The sequence below is a fragment of the Melozone crissalis genome, unplaced genomic scaffold, assembly GCF_028551555.1.
Source record: "Melozone crissalis strain CALT ecotype California unplaced genomic scaffold, PUWL_Pcris_2 ptg000038l_1, whole genome shotgun sequence".
Lineage (NCBI taxonomy): Eukaryota > Metazoa > Chordata > Aves > Passeriformes > Passerellidae > Melozone > Melozone crissalis.
This window is the reverse complement of record NW_026535816.1, coordinates 4473472-4498769: the sequence shown is the minus strand read 5'-3', so window position 1 is coordinate 4498769 and position 25298 is coordinate 4473472. Positions and strand designations below refer to the sequence as shown.

At 42.7% G+C, this 25298-nt stretch overlaps 2 protein-coding genes across 8 annotated transcripts in view; both read right to left on the bottom strand.

Annotated features, from left to right (window-relative positions):
- Window positions 1-1931, bottom strand: part of BTBD10 (BTB domain containing 10) — a 30132-nt gene extending 28201 nt beyond the window's left edge. For 3 of the 7 annotated variants that reach the window (XM_054283630.1, XM_054283634.1, XM_054283635.1), the window contains exons 1-2: window positions 1703-1838; window positions 1188-1221 (exon numbers count right to left, since the gene is read on the bottom strand). The gene's annotated coding sequence lies outside the window, so the exon portion shown is untranslated. Of the gene's footprint in view, window positions 1-1187; window positions 1222-1702; window positions 1839-1903 lie in introns of those variants that run through there. The other 4 variants (XM_054283631.1, XM_054283636.1, XM_054283637.1 and 1 more) reach the window with 2 other exon arrangements.
- Window positions 1932-6159: 4228 nt separating this feature from the next.
- On the bottom strand, window positions 6160-8718 carry PTH (parathyroid hormone). Its single transcript, XM_054283640.1, has 2 exons — window positions 8633-8718; window positions 6160-6409 (listed from the first exon to the last, which is right to left on the bottom strand). Exons 1-2 carry the CDS (start codon window positions 8716-8718, stop codon window positions 6160-6162), a joined length of 336 nt encoding a protein of 111 aa, XP_054139615.1.
- Between the last annotated feature and the right edge of the window lie 16580 nt (window positions 8719-25298).

Sequence of the window (25298 nt, the reverse complement as noted above, 5' to 3'; positions counted from 1 at the left end):
AGGGACAGCACATCTCAGCGAGCAAGAAAATCCGTGCACGCAGTTTTTCCCAGCTGAAATGAAGGCCAAATTAGCTTTTATACGTATTTTAAAGAGATACATACTTTCAGGGATAAGCAAGGCTGCTAGAGGAAAGCTGTGCTGAAAGGAACTGGCACAGAAGGAGGTTCTGGTCTTTGGGTAGGAACCAGGACAGAGCAGCCCCAGCCCGAAGCACACAAGCTGCAAAAACACACAGTTTATAACAAAGTGACAGAAAACCCAACAGGGATGACATCTGTTACTAATTTAACACACAATGTCATCCACACATCAGCTGTTCACCATTTCCAAATGCAATTGTGCCTAAAAGGAAAAGTGGGCTTTAGGAAGGAATTTAATGTGGGATGTGAAAGCTGCTTTAGCTTGCTGTCTTTCTTAACCCCTGGGTTCCCTGGCACTAACACACAAACACCAACATGCTGAAAACACCTCCCAGAGCAGCCTCACACAGCACCACCTGCACAGGGGGCAATGGCAAGCACAGGCAGGATGCATGATGAGGTCTGGAGACAGAAATGGTACAAACCCAGGGTAATACTCAAAGGCTTTTGGCAATCTTAACAGGAAAAGAAAATAAAATCTCTGATGTTTTGCAAGAGACTCAGTCCAAGACACACTGACAGACCTGCCAAACACAGTGCAACAGACTGCCCTAACTACAAGGCAATGGATAAAAAAACAAGGAAAAAAAATCACCCAGTTCCTTTTGACTGTACTTGTGTTCAAGCTACAGAAATTCCAGGCATCCAACACCAGATGATGCAGAGACACGTGTTGCAGCTCAGAAAAAAGATAACAAGTATGCACCACCTGGTTATGGACTCTGAATAGTGAGGCTGATAATGTGAATTGCTTCTCTGGCAAACCTAGGAGGAAAAGAAAGTATCTTCCAGGGAAAGGATCAACAAAGGTGAAAAGCAACAACAGAGCTAAGTGCTCTTTAAATGAATCACTGAAGGTGATCCGTGAAGAATACAGGCAAAAAGAAGTAAGGAGAACAGTGTCAACAGTCAAAAGGCTACTGAGAAGCCAGATTTTAAGCATGTATTCGAATTTGTAAGAGGCAGCCAACAATAAAGAACAAAAAGACACAAGGCTCAACCACTCCTTTGGACAAAGAAGGCAGACAAGTGACAGGAACAAACCTGGGAGAGGTCTATGATGAGCTCGATCCAAATTCTGAAAGAAAAGGGTTCTAAAGTGACACACTGGATGGGACCCGAGACGAAGAGGGAAAAGATGCAGACATGGCAGCTACAGACAAAAGTGAATGTAAAGAAAAAAACCTTATGACAGGCAACTGCAACAAGTAATTGTACTATGGCAGATTTATCATATAAACAGCTGATATTTTCTACAAATACAATATGGTAACACAGAAAAAAGAATCACAGAGATACTGGACTCATGATGAAATCGTTTGAGAGGGTAAATGACTGCTCAGGAATTACACGACGGCTGTCAGGCAATACCACTGTCCCCGTACAGGCCTCGCAGGTGCTCCCGATAAACAGCACGAGATGAAAGCCGGGGACGGCAGCCGAGCCCAGCCCGCTCACGGCACACGGCAGCCGAGGCACGGAGCCGGTGTGCCCGCGGGCTCTGGGTGCGAACCCCGCGGCAGCACCGGGAGCCCTCCCTCACAGACACAGCGACCCACCTGGCCGCGCCACCTGCTCCGCGGGGCTCACTGCGGATCTCCGGCGATGCCTTCCGACCCAGAGGCTCTGCGGCAGGGGAAGCGGCGCCGGTGCGGCCGGCGGGAGCCTCGGGATGCTGGGCTGAAGGAGGCTGAATGGGGCTGAAGGGTGCCGAAGGGTGCCACAGGCCCGCCAGCCGCGCCCGCCCGCCCAGCCCTCACCGGCTCGGCGCGGCCGCCTCCCGCCGCCGCTCCGCCAGGCCCGGCACCGCCGCCAGCTCTCGCGAGAGCCGCCCCCGCGCCGCGGAGGAGGCGGTGGCAGCGCCCGCATCTCGCGAGACTCGCGGGGCGGGGCGGGGCGCGCCCGCGACGCCGTTGCTAGGGAGCGGCCGGGGACGCCCTGAGGAGGGTGAGGAACCCGCAGCCTGTGAATAAAAACCCAGCGGAAAAATACCGCGGGGAGTGAAATGAATTAACAAAACCGAAATGGCGACAAGTCACGTAGAAACAAGCTACATCCCCCGCGCAACCCTCCGCCGAGACGGGCCGGGGCGGTGCTGGAGAGCGAGCGCCGCCCGACGGCCGTGGGGAACGGCGGGGCGGGGAGTCGGGATCTCCTCCGGGGAGCCGGGGTTCCTCCTGAGGAGCCGGGATCTCCTCTGTGGAGCTGAGATCCCGCCTGAGGAGCCGGGATCTCCCCTCCGGAGCCGGGGTTTCCCTGAAAAGCCGGGATCTCCCTTGTGGAGCCGGGCTCTCCCTGTGGAGCCGGGTTCTCCCTGAAGAGCAGGGATCTCCCTTGTAGAGCTGGGATCTCCCTCTGAGGAGCCGGGATCTCCTCTGTGGACCGGGATCTCCTCCATGGAGCCAGCATCTCCCCTGAAGAGCAGCGCTCAGGGGATGATGGCGGGCCAGCTGCCATATAATACAATTTATATCTAGGAGAGCTGGCGTCTCTGATATCTCAGCTTTCATGCAAAAACTGATTCCTGATTTTAGTTACAACTCTATGTTTGTACAGCCCTAGAGGAAATACGGAGTTTAACCTGCAGTCTGTTTAGAATACAATCAGTAGACGTGGCTGTCGTTCTGTAAGATCCCAGCAGAACTATCCTGTCCTGCAGTTCAGGCACCCTCGATGGACTGAAGTGTCACAGGTGGCACTAAACCCTTCCCACCCCTCATGGCACAGAGGAGGGAGGATAACCCAATACTGAGCCCCAGAGAGATTCAAATCTAAAGAAAACATTTGTCTTTTTTTTCAAAAATAGTCTCTGATGCATTGTTATTAAATACAAGCAGGTTTGATTTCCATACCAGGGGAAAGGACTTTAGAAATCCTCATGCTCATTGGGGACAGGAGGGGAAGAGGGGACAAGAAAGCAAAGACTTGTGCCATATCCAAACACCCCATAAAGGATGGCAGCTTTGCTACAACAGACAGCAAACCATGAATCTGTTGAATGAATTCTCTTTTCTATCCTTTAACAATGGCCAGAGAGAGACAAACCACCCAGTTCTAGAAAGCCAGCAGCAGAACAATGAGGGGCAAGCAGCTGGCACAAAAGCTGTCAGAATGTGCAAACAAGGCAAGGAGGCAGATGCCACACGCCCAGTGGTGAATAAGCAACACCAAACACAAGCATTTACAGCAGGCAAGGTCAGGAGCATCTTAGATAGACAGCCAAATCAGTCAAATAGCCAGCAGCAGCTTTCACCTACAGATCTCACAGTCTGTCTTGTTTCTGTTTGACTTCCTGTGATTTTGGCCTTGCTAAATTTTCATGAGCTTGTTGGGGGTTTTATCCATGTGCTACTGTTTAGCTCCCCCTGAGGATCAATATTGAGATTGGTGGTTTTTTTTAATGAGACACAATTGATTTTCACTGAGAATTCTGTAAAAAACAGGTGTGCACAGTCAGTATGCATGTGCACAGGATAGGCCAAAAAAGCCCTTTGTCAGATTACAGAGCAAGGTGATCCTTCCCCTCTCCTGACCCCAGTGAGGCCACATCTGGACTGGTTATTTGATCTACATTTATCATGCCTCTTTTATTTCTTTTCTGACTGCTGTGGTTACAATGCATTATGATGAGATTTATATAAGTGTTTCAGTGGCCCGACAATTTCTCACCATCCTCTTTCTGGTCCCCTCAGTCTATGAAAGAGACATGACCAAAATTGCACATTTGTTCAGGTGAAAATTAATCTTTGCATTTTTTTGGTATTAAAATGTTTTTGATAACATCCTCTGCCCTACACTGAACGTTTTGCTGTTGCAGCTGCTGCTACACTGATCAGAAGTTTAAGCTGAAAATCCATAACAAATCTACTTTCTAGATAATTAGTAAGCAATTATATTAATATTCCATCTTCTTTTTAATGGGCATTACCTAGCACTAGGACTAGACAACACTATGTTTTCTCTAGTCCTGAAAAGTCATACTGTAAGTGTACAGAAAGTTTAAATATTTCTGTAATCATCATTCATCTATTGGGTAGCTGAAGATTAGGAGGAATTGTGGTTTGGAGAATAGATTTTTTTTTTTTTAGATCAAAATGGAACAGGTTTTGACTTTGGCACTTGAAGATTATATAGTTTATGTGTGTGTCATTATTGCATGGGGACATAAATAGGTTTGTGCTAGGTAAACACTTTTTATTTAACCACCATTGTGATTTTGTATGCAGGAAGAATGGAAAATAAAAATTACTCTCATCATTACTTTTGTGCTTATTTTGCTGTCATAAAATGAACAAAAATTACCCCAAATTGTAAATTACACCCAAACAGTCACAGACCAGTCAGTTCTTATGCTTTAAAATAATGTCCAAGAGCTTTTGGTCCACTTTATTTGGTAATATCTAAGTGAGACATAGGTACAAAAATGCAATTTCATTTATTGAAGTTAGCACAGATGCCTGATTAAAGAATAAATAGAAAGTGCACCTTAAGGCCTCGCTCCTACAAGCAGACAGTTGGCACAGAGCCCTGGTACATCTGCTCCCAGCACCAGGGCCTTTGCATTGCTGCAGGGATGGCCGGGAGCATGGGCAGGTCTCTGCTCACAAACACATCTCCAGCCCTCAGCAGGCTGCATCTGTATCTGTGGGGGGTTAGGGGGGTCTGTGAGGCTCCCCAAGGCGTGCCAGACATCAAACAAACAAATAAGAGCCAGCCTGGGAACACCCACCTGGGCTTAGAGCAGCCATTCCTCTGGGTCTGAGCTCTGCCAGCGGCAAATGGGGAGGCAGCCACCAGTGTTCCTGCTGGGAATTCCTTCTTATTCATCAGAATAATGATGAATTATTCTGGGGGGGCTCCTGAGCACACGTGTGCACAGCCCATGCAAAGCCATTTTGTATTTGCTGCCTTTTAAAATCATTGCCATAATTGATTTTTCCCTACACAATTGTTTCTGAGTCCTGCTTGGAGTTGGAATGTATTGCAGCTAATGGTTCCTCTCCCAGGTTGGTTTCTGCATGTTAATGGTTCTCCTTCTGGAGGTCTGGAAAACTGAGATCTCAATTCTACAATCAATTGGTTAGGGAAATGAGTAATTTTATTCATGAGAGCCACTGATCTCACAAATAAATTACACATGAGGCCTAGCACAACATACAGATGTTCAAAGACAGATAGTTTATAGAGAAAATGAGGGAAAAAAGTATATATCACAAGATTTTTGTTTCAGTTTTAATTGTCTGGTGTAGAATCTTTTCCCAGTTCTATAGTTAGGGCCAGACTTACACATGTGCTACCATCTCTGCTCCCACTGTTTCTGCACTTAATTATAGGGTTTCATCTTTTGGAGGAGGAGAAGGTAATCAAACCTTCCCTTTGTTTCTGTATTTTGCAAAATTCTTCAGAATTTGTTTTAATTTTATCCCTTTGTGCTTTAATCTTAAGCTTTGCCTTCCTATCCTATTTCTTTTCTGTTTGCAGTCTTTAATCCTAAATTATTATCATGCAGCTTTTGCTATGCAATTAATCTTCATCTGATTTTAGGCCTTCTTCTGAAAATAGATGTGGGTTTAATTTATGTATTTCCATTAGTACAAAGTTAAACAAAGTTTAACCCTAGGCCCTATTCTGGAGACAGGCTCCCCTGCATTTATTCCTTCCTGGTTAACAGCACAAGCAGGCCTGGTGATTAGACACAAATACTGCCCATGGAAGAGTTGTAGAACTGGCCTTAAATGGTTTTCCAGCTTTCTTACTGATTTGGGTTTCTTTTTCCTTTTATGCTGGCAATTTATAAAATACATCAGCCAAAATGTACCCAGCAGCGCTCCTGGGTGGGTAGACTGTAAATACATTTTATTATTTGGTTGTGAAATGTCTCACTCGGCGGGGCTACAGCCTTGAACAGAGCCTTTAATCCTCACTGCAGCTGGAATAAATATGAATGAAACGCCCTACTTGATCAATGCTACACAGACACGTGCTCACGTGGACAGACACGCTCCGGCTGCTCTCACTACGGCTTGGCTTTGAAGAGGACATCCATGTAGGCCTTGTCCAGATCCAGGGATTTCTTCTGCGCCGCTGCCGGGAGCGGCCTGCGGCCCAGCACCACGTCGTCCTTGCCGCGAGGCCTCTGGGTGCGCGCGTCCTCCAGGGCGCTGTGCACGTCCTGCAGCTTCATCTGCAGCCAGTCCTGCCGCTCCACCGCGTGCCGGTGCTCGCCCAGGTTGTGCATCAGCTGCATCTCGCTCACCGACCTTCTCCTGCACAAAGGAGAGCAAAGACAGGCCCGTGCTGTTGGAGAATTTTGCTCAGAAACGGCTTATAGAGTTTTGTTCAGACATGCCATGATCATATACAGCTGATGGAGAAGTAAAAGGCAGCTGTGAGGAGCAAATTCTCAAAGCCTGTTTCTGTAAACAACAAAAGTTCTCAGGCACATTTCTGTAAACAGCAGAAGTTCTCAGGCTGTTTTTTCATAACAGGTAAACATTCTGTCCTTGGCTGCTTTGGGAAAGCAAAAGTGACAAACATGGAGGCCTTGAGAACCGTTCATATCAGGGTGAGAAAACAAATCTTGGTTTCAATAACAAACCACAGGTATTGAAAACAAATGAGGGATTAATGTGTAATCTGTGACCTATGATGAGCTCGGGTTTTGCAATATGTATGAGCTTAATTAACACTTTTATAAAATGTGCCTGGTGGATCAATAAATCAGAGTTCGATGCTGATCAGAGGATGGGTCGTCTCCCTTCGCTTCCACACCGTGGGAGCCCTTCTTGGGCTCCAGAACTCGGCCCGAAGGCCCAGCTTTGGGAACTTCTATAAAGAATGACAATACATAGCTGTAGGAGCTGCCTGGCTGATGTGTAAGGCATAGAGTGACATCTGGGGAAGAGAGGGATGTAGTAATTACATATCTGTCATGATCTCTAACTTGTCAGAGTGACCCCCAGAAGAGTTAGAAAGTCTCTTTTCCCAGCCTGGCGCTTGAAGAAGGAGTCAGGGCTCTTCATTTCTCGGTGTCAAGGTTGTTTATTGTGTCTTATCTATAAAATTCTTTCTCCTGTCCTGCCGAGGTCCATCCATCAGGACAGCCCAAGGCACTCTGCCTGCCCCCAGGGCAGTGTTATGTCTTTACACTAAAAACTACCTGTACAATGTTTACAATTCCTTCCCAATACCTATCACCTATGTTGGACAGTGAGCTTCTACTCCAAACCAATCCCAAAGTGCCAACATCACAGCAGAAGATGGAGGCCAAGAAGGAGAAGAAGAAAGGCTGGATATGCCCAGATCCCTCCATCCTGCCCCCCTGAATCCCCATTCTAAAAACCTCAAAATCTACTTTTTCACCTTGTGGTAAATTCACTATCATTCTACTTAATTTGTCATGGCTTGCAGATCTTCATCTAAGGTTGGTAACTTGCTCCACAGGTCATAATCAAAACCACAGGGGCATTTTGGGCTCTGTGCCAGGGTCTCTGAGACCCCTGGCATGGTCTTGGCTGCTCAGGACTGCCAGAGGGATGTCCTGGGTCCTGACACTTATCCTCTGAACAGAGAGACATGGTTCTCCCAGGAAAATCCTGGCAAGCTGTGTAGAAGATGTGGGAAACTTTGATAAAAGAATTCAAACAACTATTATTTCTCTTTCTGTAACCTTTGTTTATAGATATGGTTCTCCAGAGTGTGCTATTCATAGTTCACCACTAGTGTGAGAGAAGATTCCTGAAGGCCAATCAGGTCTTAGGTCCACCATTGTTTCTATTAGAATCGTAGATTTCTAATAATAAAGTGCCTTTTCATGCCTCCTGATGATGGGGTCTCTGTGTCACCTTTGTCTGTCCCCAGTACCCCTTTGGTGATAGAAGGATAATGGGGGATGATTTGTTATTGGTAATGGATATATCAGTGAGAAGGCTTCACAAGTGGGCAGTGGTTCAGTTTTGTGACAATGTTGTTCCTATAATTTAGTTCAGCTATTGCAGAGGAGCTTAGGGCTTTTATAACATCAGGTAAGTGATCAATGAAGCTATGGGATTTATTCAGTGGTAGCTTTCTGAGATCACTAGAGCTAAGGAAGCATGATTCCCTGTGGATTTGTGTCTCAGCTGGTGGGTGTTAGTGTCTAAGTTACAGCTAGATTCTTACAGTACAAAAGATGTTCCCCTGTGTAGATCCCCAAGGCATGGAGCTTATCCAATTTGAATAATAAGAGGAGACTTACATGATTTTTATCTCTCTACTCAGCTGCCTATTTTCACTCTATATATATATATATATATATATATATATATATATATAAACATAAAAACACACACTCAGCGTGTCTGAGATCTCTAGAGCTGTTTCTAGAGGACAGAGCTTGGCCAGCTCTCGAGGGGTTCAAAAGCAAGGACAGAACTCACACACACAGGACAGACAAACCACCACGTTCTCAGGAGCAGCAAAAGCCATCCAGTGTGAGATAATGAACTTACACCATTGGTCTTCCATCAGAGGTTGTAATGAAGCGCATGGCACATAAAATGATTGCAGCCTGGGCCAGGTTTCTTACAGAAGCCATTTTGTCTGCAAAGGTAGAAATGAATACACGTAAAGTCTGTAGTTCAAGTTATTTCTGTTTGTTCCAAACAAATTTAAATTAGGGGAAAAAATGTTGAAAAACATCAGACAAGAGTTTTTGGAAAACCATTTTTGTGAAACTGGCTAGAGCAAGGAATGTAAATGAAGGATTTGTTTCTAATACTAATTTTGTGAGCAATTCATTGTTACTCCCTGGGAACTCCATGAATTTTGGTCAGCTTTAGCTGCCCTGCATCATCATCATCACCATCATTACCATCATCTAGGTACCTATCTCTTGCATAATTGGGTGAAAAGCACCACATTCTTCCATTATTGCTATTATTATTATTGTCATCATCATCATCATTATGACTTTGTAGCCTTCAAGTCCAGTGAAATACTTGTGTATAGATATTCAAATGAAAAAAAAAATCACAGAATAAAACTTTCTGTTTCTCTATTTCTTTTGCACATTCTTTAGAATGAAGAGGCTGACACTTTCCCTGACAATTTTGCACAGAGGCATAACTCTACTGAGTAATCCCAGCCACTGTTGAGTTACAGAAGAAAAATTAAAATTATGCCCTTCATTTTATCAGGGATAATCCTGCATTTCTTGTATGAATTCCCCTCTGATTTTTACATCATCATCAGAACTGCCATTTGGGATATATTTAGAAAATATTTACCACTGATGATGGTACAACAACCCAGTTCCAATATCAGTTTCTAGTCTGGATTTTCAGTGTTGGCAGGCAGAAAAGGCATCTTTTTGTTGCCACTTAAGAAATTTGATACAGAGTAACTGAAACCTAAGAGATAGAAAACTCCACAATGCCATTTTTTGCAATAGTTTCTGCAGCTTTGCTCTAAGTCAGAAAAGCATTTGTAACACAGACTCTTACATGACAGTATCAATGAGGTCCTGGCAGTCCATCTAACCCAGGACTAGAAATTCAGGACTTGAATTCACTTCAAGATATTTCTCACTCACTGTCTCTCTCTGACTTTTTCACTTCCCAGATTTAGTTCAAATAACAGAACAGTTTGACCTTACTAAGATTCACTCATTTTTTAAGATAGTCTGAAGAGAAACTAACACAAAAATGGGCAAAGAAGCAATGATAAAATATTCTAATAAGTCTTCCAGAGAACTTGGTAAAAAGTAGAGTATACTTACCAGATAGAATGTTTAAGAGATTTCTGGCTTGGGTATGTCAGCAGATGACTGTCTCTTGATGTCAAGTATATTTAAAGACCACTGAATTGGTTTAGTGGACCCCTTAAATGTAACTTTAAAATAGAGCTTCTAAGTAACTTGGAAGCCCTTTTATTGTCTCAGTTGATGTCACTGTCACACACACCCTCCTGACCCTCATGCACCCACCCTCAGATGCTTTCGTTGATTTGACATTTCATTTACAGGGTAAAGAGGCCTCAGCACAAAGTCAGTCCTGGGAAGCTGGGAGGAAGTTTGACTTTTAAATTCAGAATTGTGCCCAAGATAACGTGAGCTCTGAAGCTGCTGGAAGGAATTGCAAAGAAAACTTTGAGTTGTTAAAGGCAGGCAGGTAAAACTTAAATGAGACAGTAAGTGATCTACAAGTGAAAGATTACAACTAAATATTTTTATAAAATACTGAAAAGATAATCCTTTTAATATTTGTGGGAAATAAGAACAGTCACTCAGGGTCAGATATAAAGTTTATTTACTAGTAAGGAGCAGAAGCCTCCAGAGTGAGAGAGAATCAAGTTTTTAATGAGCTGGTACCACTGAAAAGTTGCTGAAATGCTGTTAGACCCTCACTGCTCTGTTTTACCTATATCTGTGAATAGCCCTGAATATCCCCAATATGCTAAGTGGAATGAAGGCATTTGAACCAGCTGAGATAAAAAATAGGACTTTATAAATGTTGGGAAAGAAATATAGAATTCTGCCTGCTTTCTAAGAAGTGAAATGTGTAAATCAGCAGTATTTTCCCATATGCATGAAGAAAAAATATTTTTGCTGCAAGATATTTTTCCTGTGTTAGATTCTTCTTCTGATTTCCAGTGTATTTCTCCCCAAAAACTCAAGCAAGCATCCACAACCATAAAACAGTTTGCACTTGCACATTGTAACCCAGAATTTGTAAGATATTATTGCTTTTACCATGAATGCTTTTTGCTTATGCTATGGTCCTGTTGTATCTCATAAAGAGTTGTAAAATTACATGGGGAAAGGGAAGGAAGAACCAGAAACTCCAAAAAGCTCTAGAGATCTCATGGTTCCCTCAGTCTATAGATTAGTGAGTAAAGTGAGAATTAATGAAGCAATTCACTTGAACAAGTCCAAGAATACAGAGTTAAGATATTGTCAGCTGGCAATATCCTTCCCTTAAATCAGGGATTCCTGGGAATGTGTTTTATTAGGAGAATTGGATCTCCTGGAAACACCGGGATACTAACCTGTAGGTTAAAACATGACTAAACTATTACTAAAGGATATTCCTAGGCATAATGTGACTAAAAAATGTCCAGTGGAATGGCATAACAGGCAAGGATTTTAAAATCTCCACACAGTTGGCAATGGAAAAATCTCCTTTTTAGGTTTTACTGTAACATATGCAAAACCTTTGATGAAACTCTCAGGGTAATTTTTTTACAGAGGCCTGGCATTCATATGGAACCTTTAGCATGTGACAGCAAAGGCTGAAGTAAAGGACAAGTGGTGGAAAATTTATTGTCATTTTTATTCAAAGGTAGTGATGAGTCGTACCTAAAATTTCAAACAAAGATGGCTTAACTTGATATCTTGAAAAAGATGCAGTTTATTTCAGGAGAGTGAAGACACAAAAAGAAAAATATTCCATATGTGCCCATTATTTCTAGACAAATAGAGCCTGTGATGGTAATTAAAGAAATTTTGCATGGCAGCTCAAAATGGGCCTTGCTTTACATGCAGAAAAAATAACTTACTTGATTTGGATTATTCTCCCTAACACCCCAAAATTATGTTATTTGAAAATACAGCTGCTAATAAGTTATGCAATGTCATCCCCGTTTGCTAAACTTGGCATATCAAATGCGGGAATGGCAGATAATGGACCAAGTGAATGCAGTTTTTTACCACACACTGTAATTGTTTGCACTTTTGTTTGGACACAGTGTATCCAGTGTTTAATAAGGAGCTGAAAATGGTATTGAGCTCTTTCAATGTTTCAGTCAGAGGATGATTCATGTTCAGATTCAAATTTTTCCCTGTCTTAAGCATCCTTTTAATAATTCAGGTCTCTTTTGGGCACTACTGAACTGATCCCAGGAAACCAGGGCTAACAACTGCTGAACTGCTGTTCAGTAAGAGGCTTAAAACTACCCACATTTACAGACTCTGCCACAAAAAAGAAACAACAGACAGAAAAAAAAATATTATCTCTTCAATTGAAAGGCTTTTATTGATATTTTGCAGGTATAAGACTGTGTGCATAAATACAAAGGCAAAGTATGGATGAAAAAATCTGGAGGTTCTTAGGAATTTTTTGTGCCTACAAATGAGACCTGACCTATGGAAGACAATTTTTGCTCCTCTTGGAATAAGAAGAGGGAAAACACGGTGGATTCTGAGTTTCCAAAAGGAGCATGGGCACCTTTTTAGGCTGAAATGCAAAGATATGTAGAAGACTTTAGTTCACAGGTTTGACAGTTTCTTCATGCACAACAGCAAACTTTCTCAGGCTAGATCCAAGCTTGATAGGGTGTTCTCTTCACATAAACCCACAGAATGCTCTGTGGAGATGAGACAATATAATAATACATTCTCTAAGGTTTATTACAGGAAAGGTTTCTCCATGCCAGGAGGCATTGCAGACACCAGGCAGGGGATGGCACTTCTGAGGGTGAGGGAGAGGCACAAAACCCAAAGTGCTGGAACCACAGTGTGAAGGGCAGAGCTGACCACAGCCTTTTCCTCCGACAAGAGTTTTTCTTGAGCAGCCAGCAACCTACCATTCCCTGCCCTTCCCTTATAGATTGTACAGATACCTGAACCAATTGGGCATGAAGAAATCTGGGTTGTTTGTTTGCAGCTGCTGTGCCACTGACGTTGAATTTGTGCCATTGGGTGTAATCAGACTCCAGGGCTGAAAACAAGGGGAAAGCAATGAGACAGATTTTACAGCCAGGTAGCTGAACAACGATCACATTGCAAAAATCCTGAATTATTTTTAAAATGTTTTTTGCATATTCTATTCATTTTGTCATGGGAAAATATTATACTACATCTTGAAATTAAACCCATCCTGAGGTACATCACTGGAATATGGTTAAAGGACTTTCTACAATTCTACTGTTCAGTGATTAAAGCACATTTTCAAAAATTATTGATGTAATCTGGTGTATTAATATTCCTACAGAAGTCTCCATTCTCTAGATTTAAGGCTTCAGTGCTGCAGGGAGATTCCTGCAGTGCTATTTCCACCAGCAGGCTTTTCCCACACTGCTTGTTGCAGAGGGCAGCTCCACATAAAATGCTTTCTAACTGCACCTATGGCTTAAAGAATATTAGCAGGTCATTGAGCAGGGGAGCAAAGTAATTGATGACACACTGGATGATTGGTGAGGCAACTTTCTAAATGTGTCCAAGGAATGCTTGTGCCTTGACACAATGAAGAGCCAAAGTGACAGTCAGTAAACTCGTTAGAACTTCATTTGATTGACAAGATTCGTGGCTTTTCAAATACCACAGCAGCATGTTCAGTAATTTATGTAAGCAATGTTGGGCATCTTCAGGTGGGTTTTGGGTTCATGCAGGCAGATGAAGCTTCAAGCCCATGACAGTTTCTAACTGGATAAAAAACAGCACAAGGATTTCTCAAAAGATCACCTATCACAGTTGTCGTTTGTGTCCAGTCTTCATACAATTTGGTTTTAGCAGCTACTGGCAACTGTGCATTTGGACAGAATTGCTTACCAGTATGTCTTCTCTCCAGTTACATAAAATCTTTCACTTGAGAATCACAGCATTCCTGAATTTCCCTGTTTCCTTTCTGATTAAAGTATATACTCATGATGCTTTTTTCCTAGGCTGTGGATATTTAGACCAAGATGGATTAATTGCAAACATCTTAATTGCAAACTGAGAGAAAGATCAGAGAGGGAACAGAAGCTGGTGGATTCTAGTGCCAGACACCTGACTTCAAGTTCTCTTACCTGGGGAGATGTCTGACTGTCATGATAACTGTGACCCAAACTATTCCTAGAGTTAAATAATTCGATGGAACTCACGCAGTGAATGGACACTTCCTTTTGCCCTCAGCGTAACTCAGCCACGTCCAGTTTATCCCAGAATTTCCCTGTTGACCTCTCATGGGCATGGCAGGCCTTGCTGGTGGGATCAGGAATGCAGCTCTCTGCATGCCACCCTGGAGGATGGCTGCCTGGAATGTCACAGAGCACGACGTGAATCTTTTGAAGACCAGATAGGGGCTCCTGCTTACCTCATCTCCCTCTCATGAGAAGAATCTGAAGCTTGGTGAAGCAGCCCAGAGCAGCCTGGAGGAATGCTGAAATGGCTGTCAAGGGAAGCCATGAAGGAGAGCTACCTCTGAGTCTCTGCACATTTCACTGGTCATTAACAAAAATGCTGTTGTGCATCCTGAACAACGAGAAAAGCCATGGGTAGTTTCAATGAGTACATATTGGCACATTTTAAAGTTCTATTAGTGAGTTGTACACTAAATACGTAAGTATTTATAGAAGTTCTATTAGTGAATTGTACACTAAATATTTATGGTATTTATAGAATTGCCAGTGTAAGTCTAGGTTTTGATTTGGATTTTAAAGTTCTGGTAAGTTATTTTACAGTCAGTAATCAATAAATATTAGCCCTGATGACAGTGAAACACCATGCTGTCAATGCCCAGCTGAATGCAATGCCATAATGAACAATACAGTACTTCGTGACCTTTTCCAGAGGGCAGGAAGCTGGTACAACACTCAGAACTGCTGTTGGATCGTTGGATTTTAGGGATAACACCAAACTGGATTATGCACATGCCTACTCACACACATCTATACACAGGCCAGAATATTTCCAGGCCCTTGCTGGCTCTGAGTGCTTTGGGCTGGCCTGAGCTCCCTTCCAGTGCCATGCACGGCACTCAGGGTTCCAATGAGGGCTCAGGTTCTTCTGTGTCATCCCCGAACCCACCATGGCATCCCTGACAAGCCACACAGGGACAGCACATCTTGGGGCACAAGGAATCCCAGAGGGAAATGCATCTAATATTGAAACAGGGATGAGTCTAAAATCCACTCCCATTCCTTGGCCAGTCTCAAGCACTTCACTCAAGGCTTTGGGATTCAGGAAGGGAAAAATGTGTAAAAGTTCTTCTTAAGTAAAAATCTGCACACACAATCACATACATGCACATTCTATAAAAATCAACATTTAAAAAGCATCTAGGGCATCTGCTAAAAAAGGTTTGAATAGTCAATATCGGGAACAGCAGATTCCTGCAAGTGTCAGGTTTGACCTGGCAAAACTAGTGTAAGAATGATTGTGCCAGCTCTGCATAAAAGAACCATGAAGACTCAGGATGACAGAGGATAAACCAGAGAAGGACTGCAGGTTTTATGCAGGTAGCCGTGTATTTTTCGACCCTTCCTCCTGAAGAGATAGCTCAAGTTCATATTCCCCCGTTTTTGCAGCCACTGCAGATGAGCAGATAGCGCCCAAGCAAGCGGCCTGATGAAATCTGATGGCAATGACGTGTGCAATTCACAAAAGAAGGATGACATTTCAGACCTTTCCTGCAATCCAGTGACTATCCTGAAACAATCTCAGTCCACAGGCTGCTGAAAAACTCATAAACATACACAACTGGCATAAATCATTGTTTGGGTTTTGAAAGAAAGTACTGTGCTATGCAGGGGATGCAAGGAGATGCAGACCCTCTAATAATGGGGATACTAAGAATGAAAAATATGTTGTATTTAATGCAAAGCTTTTCATTATTTGAGCAATGATTTGCAGCAAATAAAATGCTTTGTGTTATATTTTAAGGACCTTGTCCCAGAAATAAATCCTTTTAAATGAAAACTTCTAGGTGAATACTTATCAAAAATTAACTTCAAAGATATAAATGTTGACCTGAAGTTTCTGTGTGATAATCTCTTAATGTACTTTTACACACATTTTTATTATTTACTAACACATAACACATTTTCTGTATTTTTCCTGCTCTATTTAATACAGCCTTTTCATAAAATATTGCCTGGACTATTAATATTTGTCAAAATCAAATTCTTCAACTAATCATTTTCTTCATTTTAAATCCGTGCATATTATTTTCATTATATTTTTAAAAAATATTCCTGTGTTGATCAGAAATTTTCTCAAAACTAATTTTTTTCCCTAGCATCTCCTGAAATATCAGTACTAACATGAAAATCTCACAGTAATTCTGACAATCTAGTTCACCAAGAATAGCACCTTATATGAATGCTATACAGACTATCTCAATTTAAAAGTTTTCATCCTTAACTGTTTTTTCTTTGCTTAACCTCCACTGAAATCTATTCATAGGTTGTGCCTCCTTCCATATGACATTCAGGCTCTTCATCTTAATTTTCTCTGCTTTTATAATGGGCCTAGATCATCACTTGCATGCACTGCACATTGTCACTTTAATCTCTGCAGTTTGGACTAGGTAAAAAATCCAAATTTGCACAGCTTGCACTGGGCATGAATGACAAACTGGAATGATGAGTAATTGAGGACCTAACCCTGTATTTCTGCCCTCATTTTCTGTTATTCTTTTTTTTTCCTGTGATCTCCCTGTCTCATGGGATAGGCTACTGAGGGTAAGAATTAACCAATTCTGCCCAAGCAATCACTTCATTTTCCATGGTTCCTAGTCATCATTAAAATGGTGAACCCTACGAAATCCAGTCCTTATATTAATTTTTTCTGGGTAAACCTCTCTCAGGAACAGGCTTTTCACCATTACCCAGATAACTTTCCTTCTATTGTCTCCTCTGCCCTTTTCCCACTGCCCACTACCTAAACAAATGGCTGGCTCTCAATATTTAAGAAAAGATGACAAGTACTATATGTGCACAAATATTTCTGTCTAAAAAACAGAATCCATAAGAAGCTGTCCAAGCCTGTACAATGCTTCTATAAACCGTTCCTTCTTTTCTTGTAATTTGTACAATTTTGTATGAGTTCAAGATTGAGGACCCCGAGTAAAGATTGTAGTTTTTCATTAATTCTGCACAATTATCATCCTGTAGCAGTAACAGTGCTTTTGCAGTGATCCTATAAAAGCATCTTAGAAACAGAATCATGTGAAGGAAGGGAAGCCAGCTTCCCTAGCAGCCTTGTGAAATTACAGAGCAGAATAATTCAGATAATTGCTGCATTAGTTTTCCCAAGATTAGTGTCCCTTCTCCTCTTTCAGGAGGAGAAATACACCAGGAAACCTGAAAGGGATCTTTGTGTGCGTCTGTAATAGAAATGACCTGAAAAGCCAAGGCATGGTCAGAAGCTGATAGGAAATAGGGCATGCTAATGTGCAACAGATGCTGAGGTGGGAGTGCATCCTGGACCCCTGAATCTCTTTGTGTCTGAGAGATCTGTAGACATTTGTGAGGTATAAATTCACCTGGGGCACAGAGAGGGTGCCTGAGCTGAGTGTTGTTCTGTGCTGTAACTGCAGGAGCAGACTCTATAAATAGCCCAACCCAGTTACCTTTTCCAGAACTTGGGGGATGGCTGATCCCCAAAATAGATGAATTACATAACCCTGTTCTCTAAACAGCCCCATTCACTCTGCACATTGGGTTCTTTGCCCACCACTTTAAAATTAGTGCATCCCTCTGGTTTACACTCAGCACTTGCTGGAGCAGCTGTTAGGCTGACACCGACTCAGAGGAGCAAATGCTCATTTTCAGCATCCCAGGATTTGGGCGTTGGTTGCAGATATTTATGAAAGAACATTTAAAAAGAACAGCAGGTCTGAAATATCAGAGTATGGGGTCAAAAAGGGACATTTTTGATGCACTAGGCTGGATGCACATGGCTGAGTTAGGGAGCAGATATCCAAGCAGAATGGTGCACCTTTGCAAGGCTGGCCTTGAACTCCAGGTTGCCTGGGAAGCCAGTGGAGTGTTTTTTCCTGTGGAAACCATTAGTATTTAGCAAGCATCACACACTTAAAAGGAAGATTTCACTCTGGAGCTCTGAAATCTGTCCTTAAAGGAGCCACTGGACCTAAAATATGCTGAGTGAAAAAGATGTGCTTGAATCAAATCCTAACTCTGAAACTCCCACGCCTTCCACAGTGGAGCTGTGTGTTGGGAGTGCTTGCAAAGAGAACACCCCAGGAGTCCTCAATGCTCCCAAAGGTGAGTCCAGCTCCTGCCTCCTCAGGCTGAGCAACCAGGGTGCCCCAGCACCCTGGGTAATGTAAGGAGAGGACAGTGCATTGGAATGGACTGATCTGTGGACATGCTCAAATGTGACCTCATCACACTGAGGACACACTTAGAGAACAGGATCCTTCTGGAAAGGGTGCCTACAGCTGCGTTGTCACTAATGCCACTACAGGTCTCTTGCTCGTGGTAACTCTCACCGAACAAAACCAGGAACAGCTATGTGCACTAAAGTCTCAAAGTGAAATCTCCCTGCAATAATAGGAAACATCACCCAAGGGTCCCTGCATCACTCCTGTGGGAGGAGATACCTTTCCATGGCATCGTGGCAAGTCGTGGAAACCAAAAGCTGACCTGGTTTGGTGGCATTCCAGCCATGGGGCTGCCAGTCTACTGCTGCTCTGCTGTGTAATGTGCACCAGCTTTGGCACACGGGATCTGACTCCTGCAGGAGCACAGATTCCCCACTCTGCCAGGGCTGCAACCTCATCTTGTTTTCCCTCTATTGATCTCCACAGAGGAGTTACACAAAATTTGCAGGCTGGATTTTTAAGCTTCTTGGGTGTTGCTAGGTTTTCACTTTATGTGTGTCAATGTTTTGTGCTCTCCAGACACATTTATTTTCTTTCCATTAGCCTTCACTCTTTTATCCATCTCTGCTGGGGTTCTCTCTGGGATTCCTAATTTATGATCAGCCCTCTGGCATACTACATACCATATTTCTGAAGAAATATGGATAGATATTGTTCTGCTTAGTTTATAACTCTGCTCTTTTGAAGCCTGATATAAAAGCTCTTTGCAAAACTACAAACACTGATTGGAATGATTGCAATTTTTTTTGATTTCTGGAGAGTCTCTCACTGACAGCTGTTATTTCTGGTGCCAATCACACCTCCATGTAATAAAACACTTCTCTGTATTATCTCACTGCACAAGCATGATAAATACTTTGTCACAGGCATTTACTTGCATCCTAGTCCTCCAGTGATGGTGAGACACAGGTGTTAGCTCAGCTTCTTTGCCTGCATTGTAAATAGCATTAGACTAACTAGGTGATGATATCACATCAATATTTTGCATTTCCACAGAAATATCTCACATTTCTATTTATTTGAGTATAAACCATGAAAAAATGCAAAGGGCATTTAAAATTTATCAGTGTTCAGAAGAGAACACAGTCTATGTAGCATCTTTAAAAGAGGAGGCTTTCAACTATCCCATGTTTCCAGAAACACTTAAATACTCAAATGTCCTGCAGCACAAATGCCTGCCCAAAGCAGGGTTGACAATTAATCCAGAACCAGCATGCTTTATTCATTGGGTCTTGAAAAACTGCAAAGAAAAAAAATCCTGCAAGCTCTCTGGGCATCCTGGTTAATTGTGTAACAGTTTTTTCCTTAATCAGAATCTCCCATGTATCAAGCAGCAGTGATCTCTCCTGCCAGTCCTTGCCCAGCCATTGCTATGGCAAGGTGAATATCTTGCACTAGTCCAGCCCAAGCTGTGATTGTACAGGAACACTGAAAATGTTTGACCTGCAGCTTCTGGGCCCATCCTTCTTGAAGTGAAGGGAAAAAACTTGTGAAAGACATGCAAACAGCTCAGATCACAGTTTTCACCGTGTCTCTGAAGCAATTGTTGTGTTTTTTAAAGGATTCTAGGCTGAGGTAGTTACATAGCAGCTTCCAATTAAAAAATAAAAAGCAAGGGGGAAAATAAAGCAAATATCATGTTTAAAGATATATAGAGTGAGGTTGATTGAAAATAATAAAGATTTAGCTGAACAAAGGAAACTGAATTAGGCATTTCAAACGCCACTTGATTATAAGCCAAGTGATGCAGTAACTAGGGAAAGAAACAAGTTATGTAAGGTAGCTAGAGGATCTTCAGTATTTAGTTTGGTTTACACTGAGCAAAACATAGAATAGAAATACCCTCTGTTCCAGGGGACAGTGAGCAGGTTGCATCTCTCTTTGAAAAAAGGCCCTTTGGGTAATCTGGTGTGTTATACAGCACTAAGATTTATTTCGGTACATTGGTTGCCTGAATAATTAAACTGGAAACCACTGCAAGAATAACCAACGTAAACAAAGGAGTTCCTGCCTCACTCATCTCTCAGAATTATTTGAACATGCTAGTAAGTGGCAGACAGAGAAGATGGACCTTGAATATGACCTGATTTATAAATTTCTGTATTCCTAAGAATATCACATGTCAAGAGGTATCATCCACCCGTGCATGAGTTTGCCACAAGGATTTTGTCCCCTCACTTTCTGTTTTCATCAGAAAAGGAATCCAGACATGGAAAAAAATTTTACATTAAAGCATTTATGTAAAGAACACTTGTGCATTTAAACAGCTTTACCATCAATGTGTTTTACCTCATTTAGGATGTTTTTCATATATTACTTTGGCTGTAAGCTGGCTTCGGCAAGTTTCATAGAAAACTGTTGGAGCTCAAGGAGTTTCAGCAAGCACTGGCAAAACATTTGGACACAAAAGCTTTTCAAAATCTGATATATTAGCAGCATCTCAACAACAAGTGCTCCATTATAATTAAAATGATGCCATTAGTCATGAATATTTGCAATCAAGGGTGGATCTGCTGAGGTGGAGGTATCACAAAGGTCATTTTTTGCCTACCATGCCCTTTTCTTGCCTCACCTTATCATTACATCTGTACATCTAATTGATTTTTCCAGAGATCTGTTTCAGAACCAGAAAAACAAAACAAAAGTACAAAAGATATGCAGGAGGAGGTGTAGTTTGAATTTATCAAACCGAATCACACACGCAACAAGGAGAAGCAGCCCTTTGTAATGCTGCTCTCTTTGCTCAGTGTATGCACACAGTGCCTGAAATGTTCAATAATTGTTTGCTGACCCAAAGTGGCTTCCTTCAGTGTAAATTCAATGGACCAGATTTTCCTGGGAGGTTCTTTAAACCAGACTGCCAGGGTGTTGGGGTTTTTTATTGGTACAGCTTTAAACAGACTCTTGTGTGAGGTTCCACTGCTCCCACAAGCCAAACGCTCTTGCTGGGAAATGTTCTCTGTGCCAGTGATGTCAGAAGGGGAATTTGGCCCACAGATCAAATTCCCCAGCTCCCAGCTTTCTGTTTTGGGAGGAGAGCAGGCATTCCCTAGTAAAGACAGTTCTTTAAGTGCTGCAGAGGCAGGGGTGCACAGCAGGGAGCTCAGCCTCAGCAAAGGAAGTTTTTTATTAAATCCTGATATCTGATGTGAGTGTATTGACGTCGTCAATGGGCTCACATTGTTCAAAACCACACAAGTTTAAATTTAATAAAAGGCCTGTAAATTGTGTCCCTGAGGAGCTGGTGACATTTTAGGGAGGACATGGGTTTCTAAGAAACTTCCTCTAACTCTTAGATAGAAGTTCTGGAACTTCGGGTTTAACTGATGTTTGGCCTAGGGACCTTCTTTTCAATGGTTGTTTCTTTTGATGACATCCACAATAAAAGTGACAAGAATCCCATGTACTACCAACAAGGATGGGGGTTTACTTGCTGGGGAAATGAGGAAGAATGGTAAGAATCTTGAGGGGAAATTGCCTATCAGCTTTACATGGGTATTTTTCAATTCTTGAATACATTACAAAGATATTTTTCTCTTACTGCTGCCCTCTCCTGGGCACGGGGGACCAGCAGGTGCACAATGAATGGGTTTGCTTCTGCTACTGAAACTACTAATATTGGGTTCCTTATTCATGTGGTTGAGAAACAAATCTCTCACATTTGTGAGAACAAAACAGATAACCCGAAACCCTATTCCTAAAAAAAAAAAGAATCTGAACAATCTGCTCAAATAATATAGAATTATAGAATTGTAGTATGGATTGGGTTGGAAGGGACGTGTAAAGGTCTCTAATCCAAGAGCCCAGCCAAGACAGTGACACTTTCCACTATCACAGGTTGCTCTGTGCCCATCCAACCTGGCCCTGAGCACTTCCAAGGATGGGCAGCACCAGCTTCTCTGTGCAACCTGTGCCAGTGCCTCACCACCCTCACAGGCAGGAATTTCTTTCTAATACTCAATTAAACCCTGCCCTTTTCCAGTTTGTAGCCATTCCCTGTGTCCTGTAAATATTCTTTCCCCACCTTTCTTGCAGGCTCCCTTCAGGTACTGGAGCAGCCCTGCAGGTGGGGTCACCCCTCAGCCTGGGAGCCCAGATTTAAGGCTTGATTTATGGATGCAGCCCTGCAGGTGGGGTCACCTCTCAGCCTGCTGCCCTCGCTGCCTGTGGTGCAGCCCAGGTGTGACAGAACCTTCCCACAGCCACTGTGACAACAAAGGGAAACTGGGCCGGGTTCACCCTGCAGGAATCCTGATGGAGCCAATGAGCTGTGGTTGCACAAAGGCTCGATCTGGACTGAGATGTGGCTGATCTCTCGTTCAATTGAAGGGCTGACAGGTGAACTCCTGTGGATTTAGAAAGAGTGCTTTGGGATGTTACCACCTCCCTGTTGATTTCTCCTCCCAGCTGGTCACTACCACAAATACTGAGCTGCACTAATCAGGCACAGGAGTATTTCTAATCAGCTGCAGAGCAAAGACTGACAGATTCCTGGACAGAAAGAACCAGCAGAAACTGGGCCTGTATGAAAAGTTGTGTAAGTGTTTGAGAGAAATCAGATGTAAGGAGCAAGATGCAGTGGTAGTGATTCACACAGTGCCTTACACAATAGCACTTACATCAGGATTCTGATGCAGTAGTGAAGCCTTAACCTCAGAAATCAGCAATGTCCAAAGATCTGTTCAGTCTGAAACAGACTGTGCCAAACTTCTTAACTCAGAACTGTCACATGGTTTTTGTGAAAACATAACTTTTAATACTTTTAAAGAATACAATTAACAAGCTTTTGAAAATGTTTTTTTCTCCACTTTCTTAGGACTTGAGCTATATGATTTGATCCAATGTAGAAAACTTGAGAGCCACTGATCTATGTTAATTTTCCCACTTTCTTCTTAGTTCCTCCTTAGTTCCAGTAGAAAAACCATCCCCTAAAGCCCAAGGCATGCAGAAAACAAATACCCTGACAGTTTTTTGTTTCCCAATAAGAGTAAAATTTTAGTTCAGCTGGAGTAGAGTTAATGTTCTTTGCAGTGGCTGCTGTGGGGCTGTGTTTGGATTTGTGCTGAACACAGGGCTGATCACACAGAGATGTTTTTGTTGTGGTTGTTGCACAGAGCCAAGGCCTTCTCTGCTTTCTGTGAGCCCCATGGTGAGGGAGCTGGAGGTGCCTGGGAGGGGACACAGCCAGGACAGGGGACCCCACTGACCACAGGGACATTCCAGACCATGTGGTGTCATGGGCAGTGGATAAAGTGGGGGGAAGAGTAAGGAAAAGGGGGTATTTGAGTGATGGTGTTTGTCCTTCCCAAGTCACCTTTACTCAGGACAGAGTCTTGATCTCCTGGAGAAGGCTGAACTCCTGCCTGTCCATGGGAAGCAGGGAATAATTCCCTGTTTTGTTTTGCTTTGCTTTGTGTGCATGGCTGTTCCCTTCCCCATTAAAGTGTCCTTATCTCAGCCCATGATTTTTGCAGCTTTTACCCTTCTGATTTCCTCCCCCCAATCCCACTGGTGTGGGAGTGAGCAAGGAGCTGTGTGGGGCTGGGCTGCCAGCTGGGGTGAAACCATGACAAACTTTTATGTTGGTTTCCCTGTGGAGAGCCACAGATATGCTCAGGGATAAAATCTGATCCTTGGAAAATCACAGAGTGCCCTGGGTTGAAATGGGCCTTTAAGATCATCCAGTTCCACCTTCCACCAGACCAGGCTGCTCAGAGCCCCATGCAGCCCGGCCTTGAACATTTCCAGGGATGAGGCAGCACCAACTCCTCTGGGCAGCCTGTGCCAGTGCCTCACCACCCTCCCAGCAAGGAATTTCTTTGTAATATCTAATCAGAACCTGCTCTCTTTCAGTTTGAAGCCACTCCCCCTTGTTCTGTCCCTGCGTGCTCTTGAAACAGTCCCTTCCAATCTGTCTTGTACTGGAGACCCTTGGTTTCAGTGATCTTCTGGTATCCTCAGACCTGGAATTATGCTTCAAACCTGGAATTATCCTTCATGTAAACTTCAACTGCCATCCCAGAAAACGCCTAAATCTCCTGCAACATTCAAAGTTAATTTTGTTCTCTGCTGGAATTACCAGGAGTGGGGACAAGTGCATGTTGTGACATTTTGTCAGGTGATGTTTGTTCCTAGCACAGAAGTTAAATCCAGTTTAGCCACATATTGAGCTACATCTTCAATCCTCTGCAGGTGCTGTGTGCAGGTCACAGGATTTCCAGGCACGAAACCTAAGAGAAAAAGAAATCCATGACCACTTAGATCTTATCCTCCTTAGCAAACACTTAGGAAGCACTAGAAGTACAAAGTGTAAATATTTTAATAATCGTATTAAGACCTTTCCTACCTTAGGATTACTACAATACCTTGTGATGGCAGAAAAGGAGATACTGACATGCAGAGGATGGAGGCTCAATAATTCATCCTCCTTATTTAAAGGAATCTTCAAAACCTCTGAGAATTGCTGCATCAGTATCAGTGGGAACACTGAGTTTATAAAGCAGACTGTAATGCCATAAAATGTACATCTAAGGCATCTCTGCACAGCTAGGTGAAGCTGCAAAAGCAATAAAGCTTCATTAAATAATCCAGCTACTTAATAAAGAGGCATGGTGAAGGCCTTGTGGCACGAGCTTTACCATGCTGACAGCTAAAAAAAAGATCTCTTCAGATGTTCCTATTGATACCAGGATGGCTTGAGCCAATCATTCTAGCTGGTGTGGATGAACCCACCAAGCTGAAATGACCCTTTCTCTGCCTGGATAGCTGTAGGTAACTGGCTAACTGCAAACCTCAAACAGCATTGTAATTGCTTGAGAGTGTTTGTCAATTTGGGAATATTTATGAAAAGTTTATTGAACATAATTCTGAAAGCCCCTGGAATTCTGAAGGAAAACATAATTACCTAAGGAATCAGTACAGGTTTATGCTACAGTTTATGTAATTTGCCTCTAGATGGTGCTGTCACGTTGAGATGAAACAGCTTTTTATCACAACTCTCAAAACTAATGAAAAATAGCTAAACGTTTCTCTCAAAGTCAAAATGGCCAACGTTTTCAAAAGAGCAAGGAAA

Bases quoted from the DNA above. Each gene is read 5' to 3' on its own strand.
- PTH (XM_054283640.1), bottom strand. From the start codon at position 8,718: ATGGCTTCTGTAAGAAACCTGGCCCAGGCTGCAATCATTTTATGTGCC. The intron at 6,410-8,632 runs GTAAGTTCATTA...TCCTTTGTGCAG, and splicing joins TCTGATGGAAGACCAATGGT to GAGAAGGTCGGTGAGCGAGA.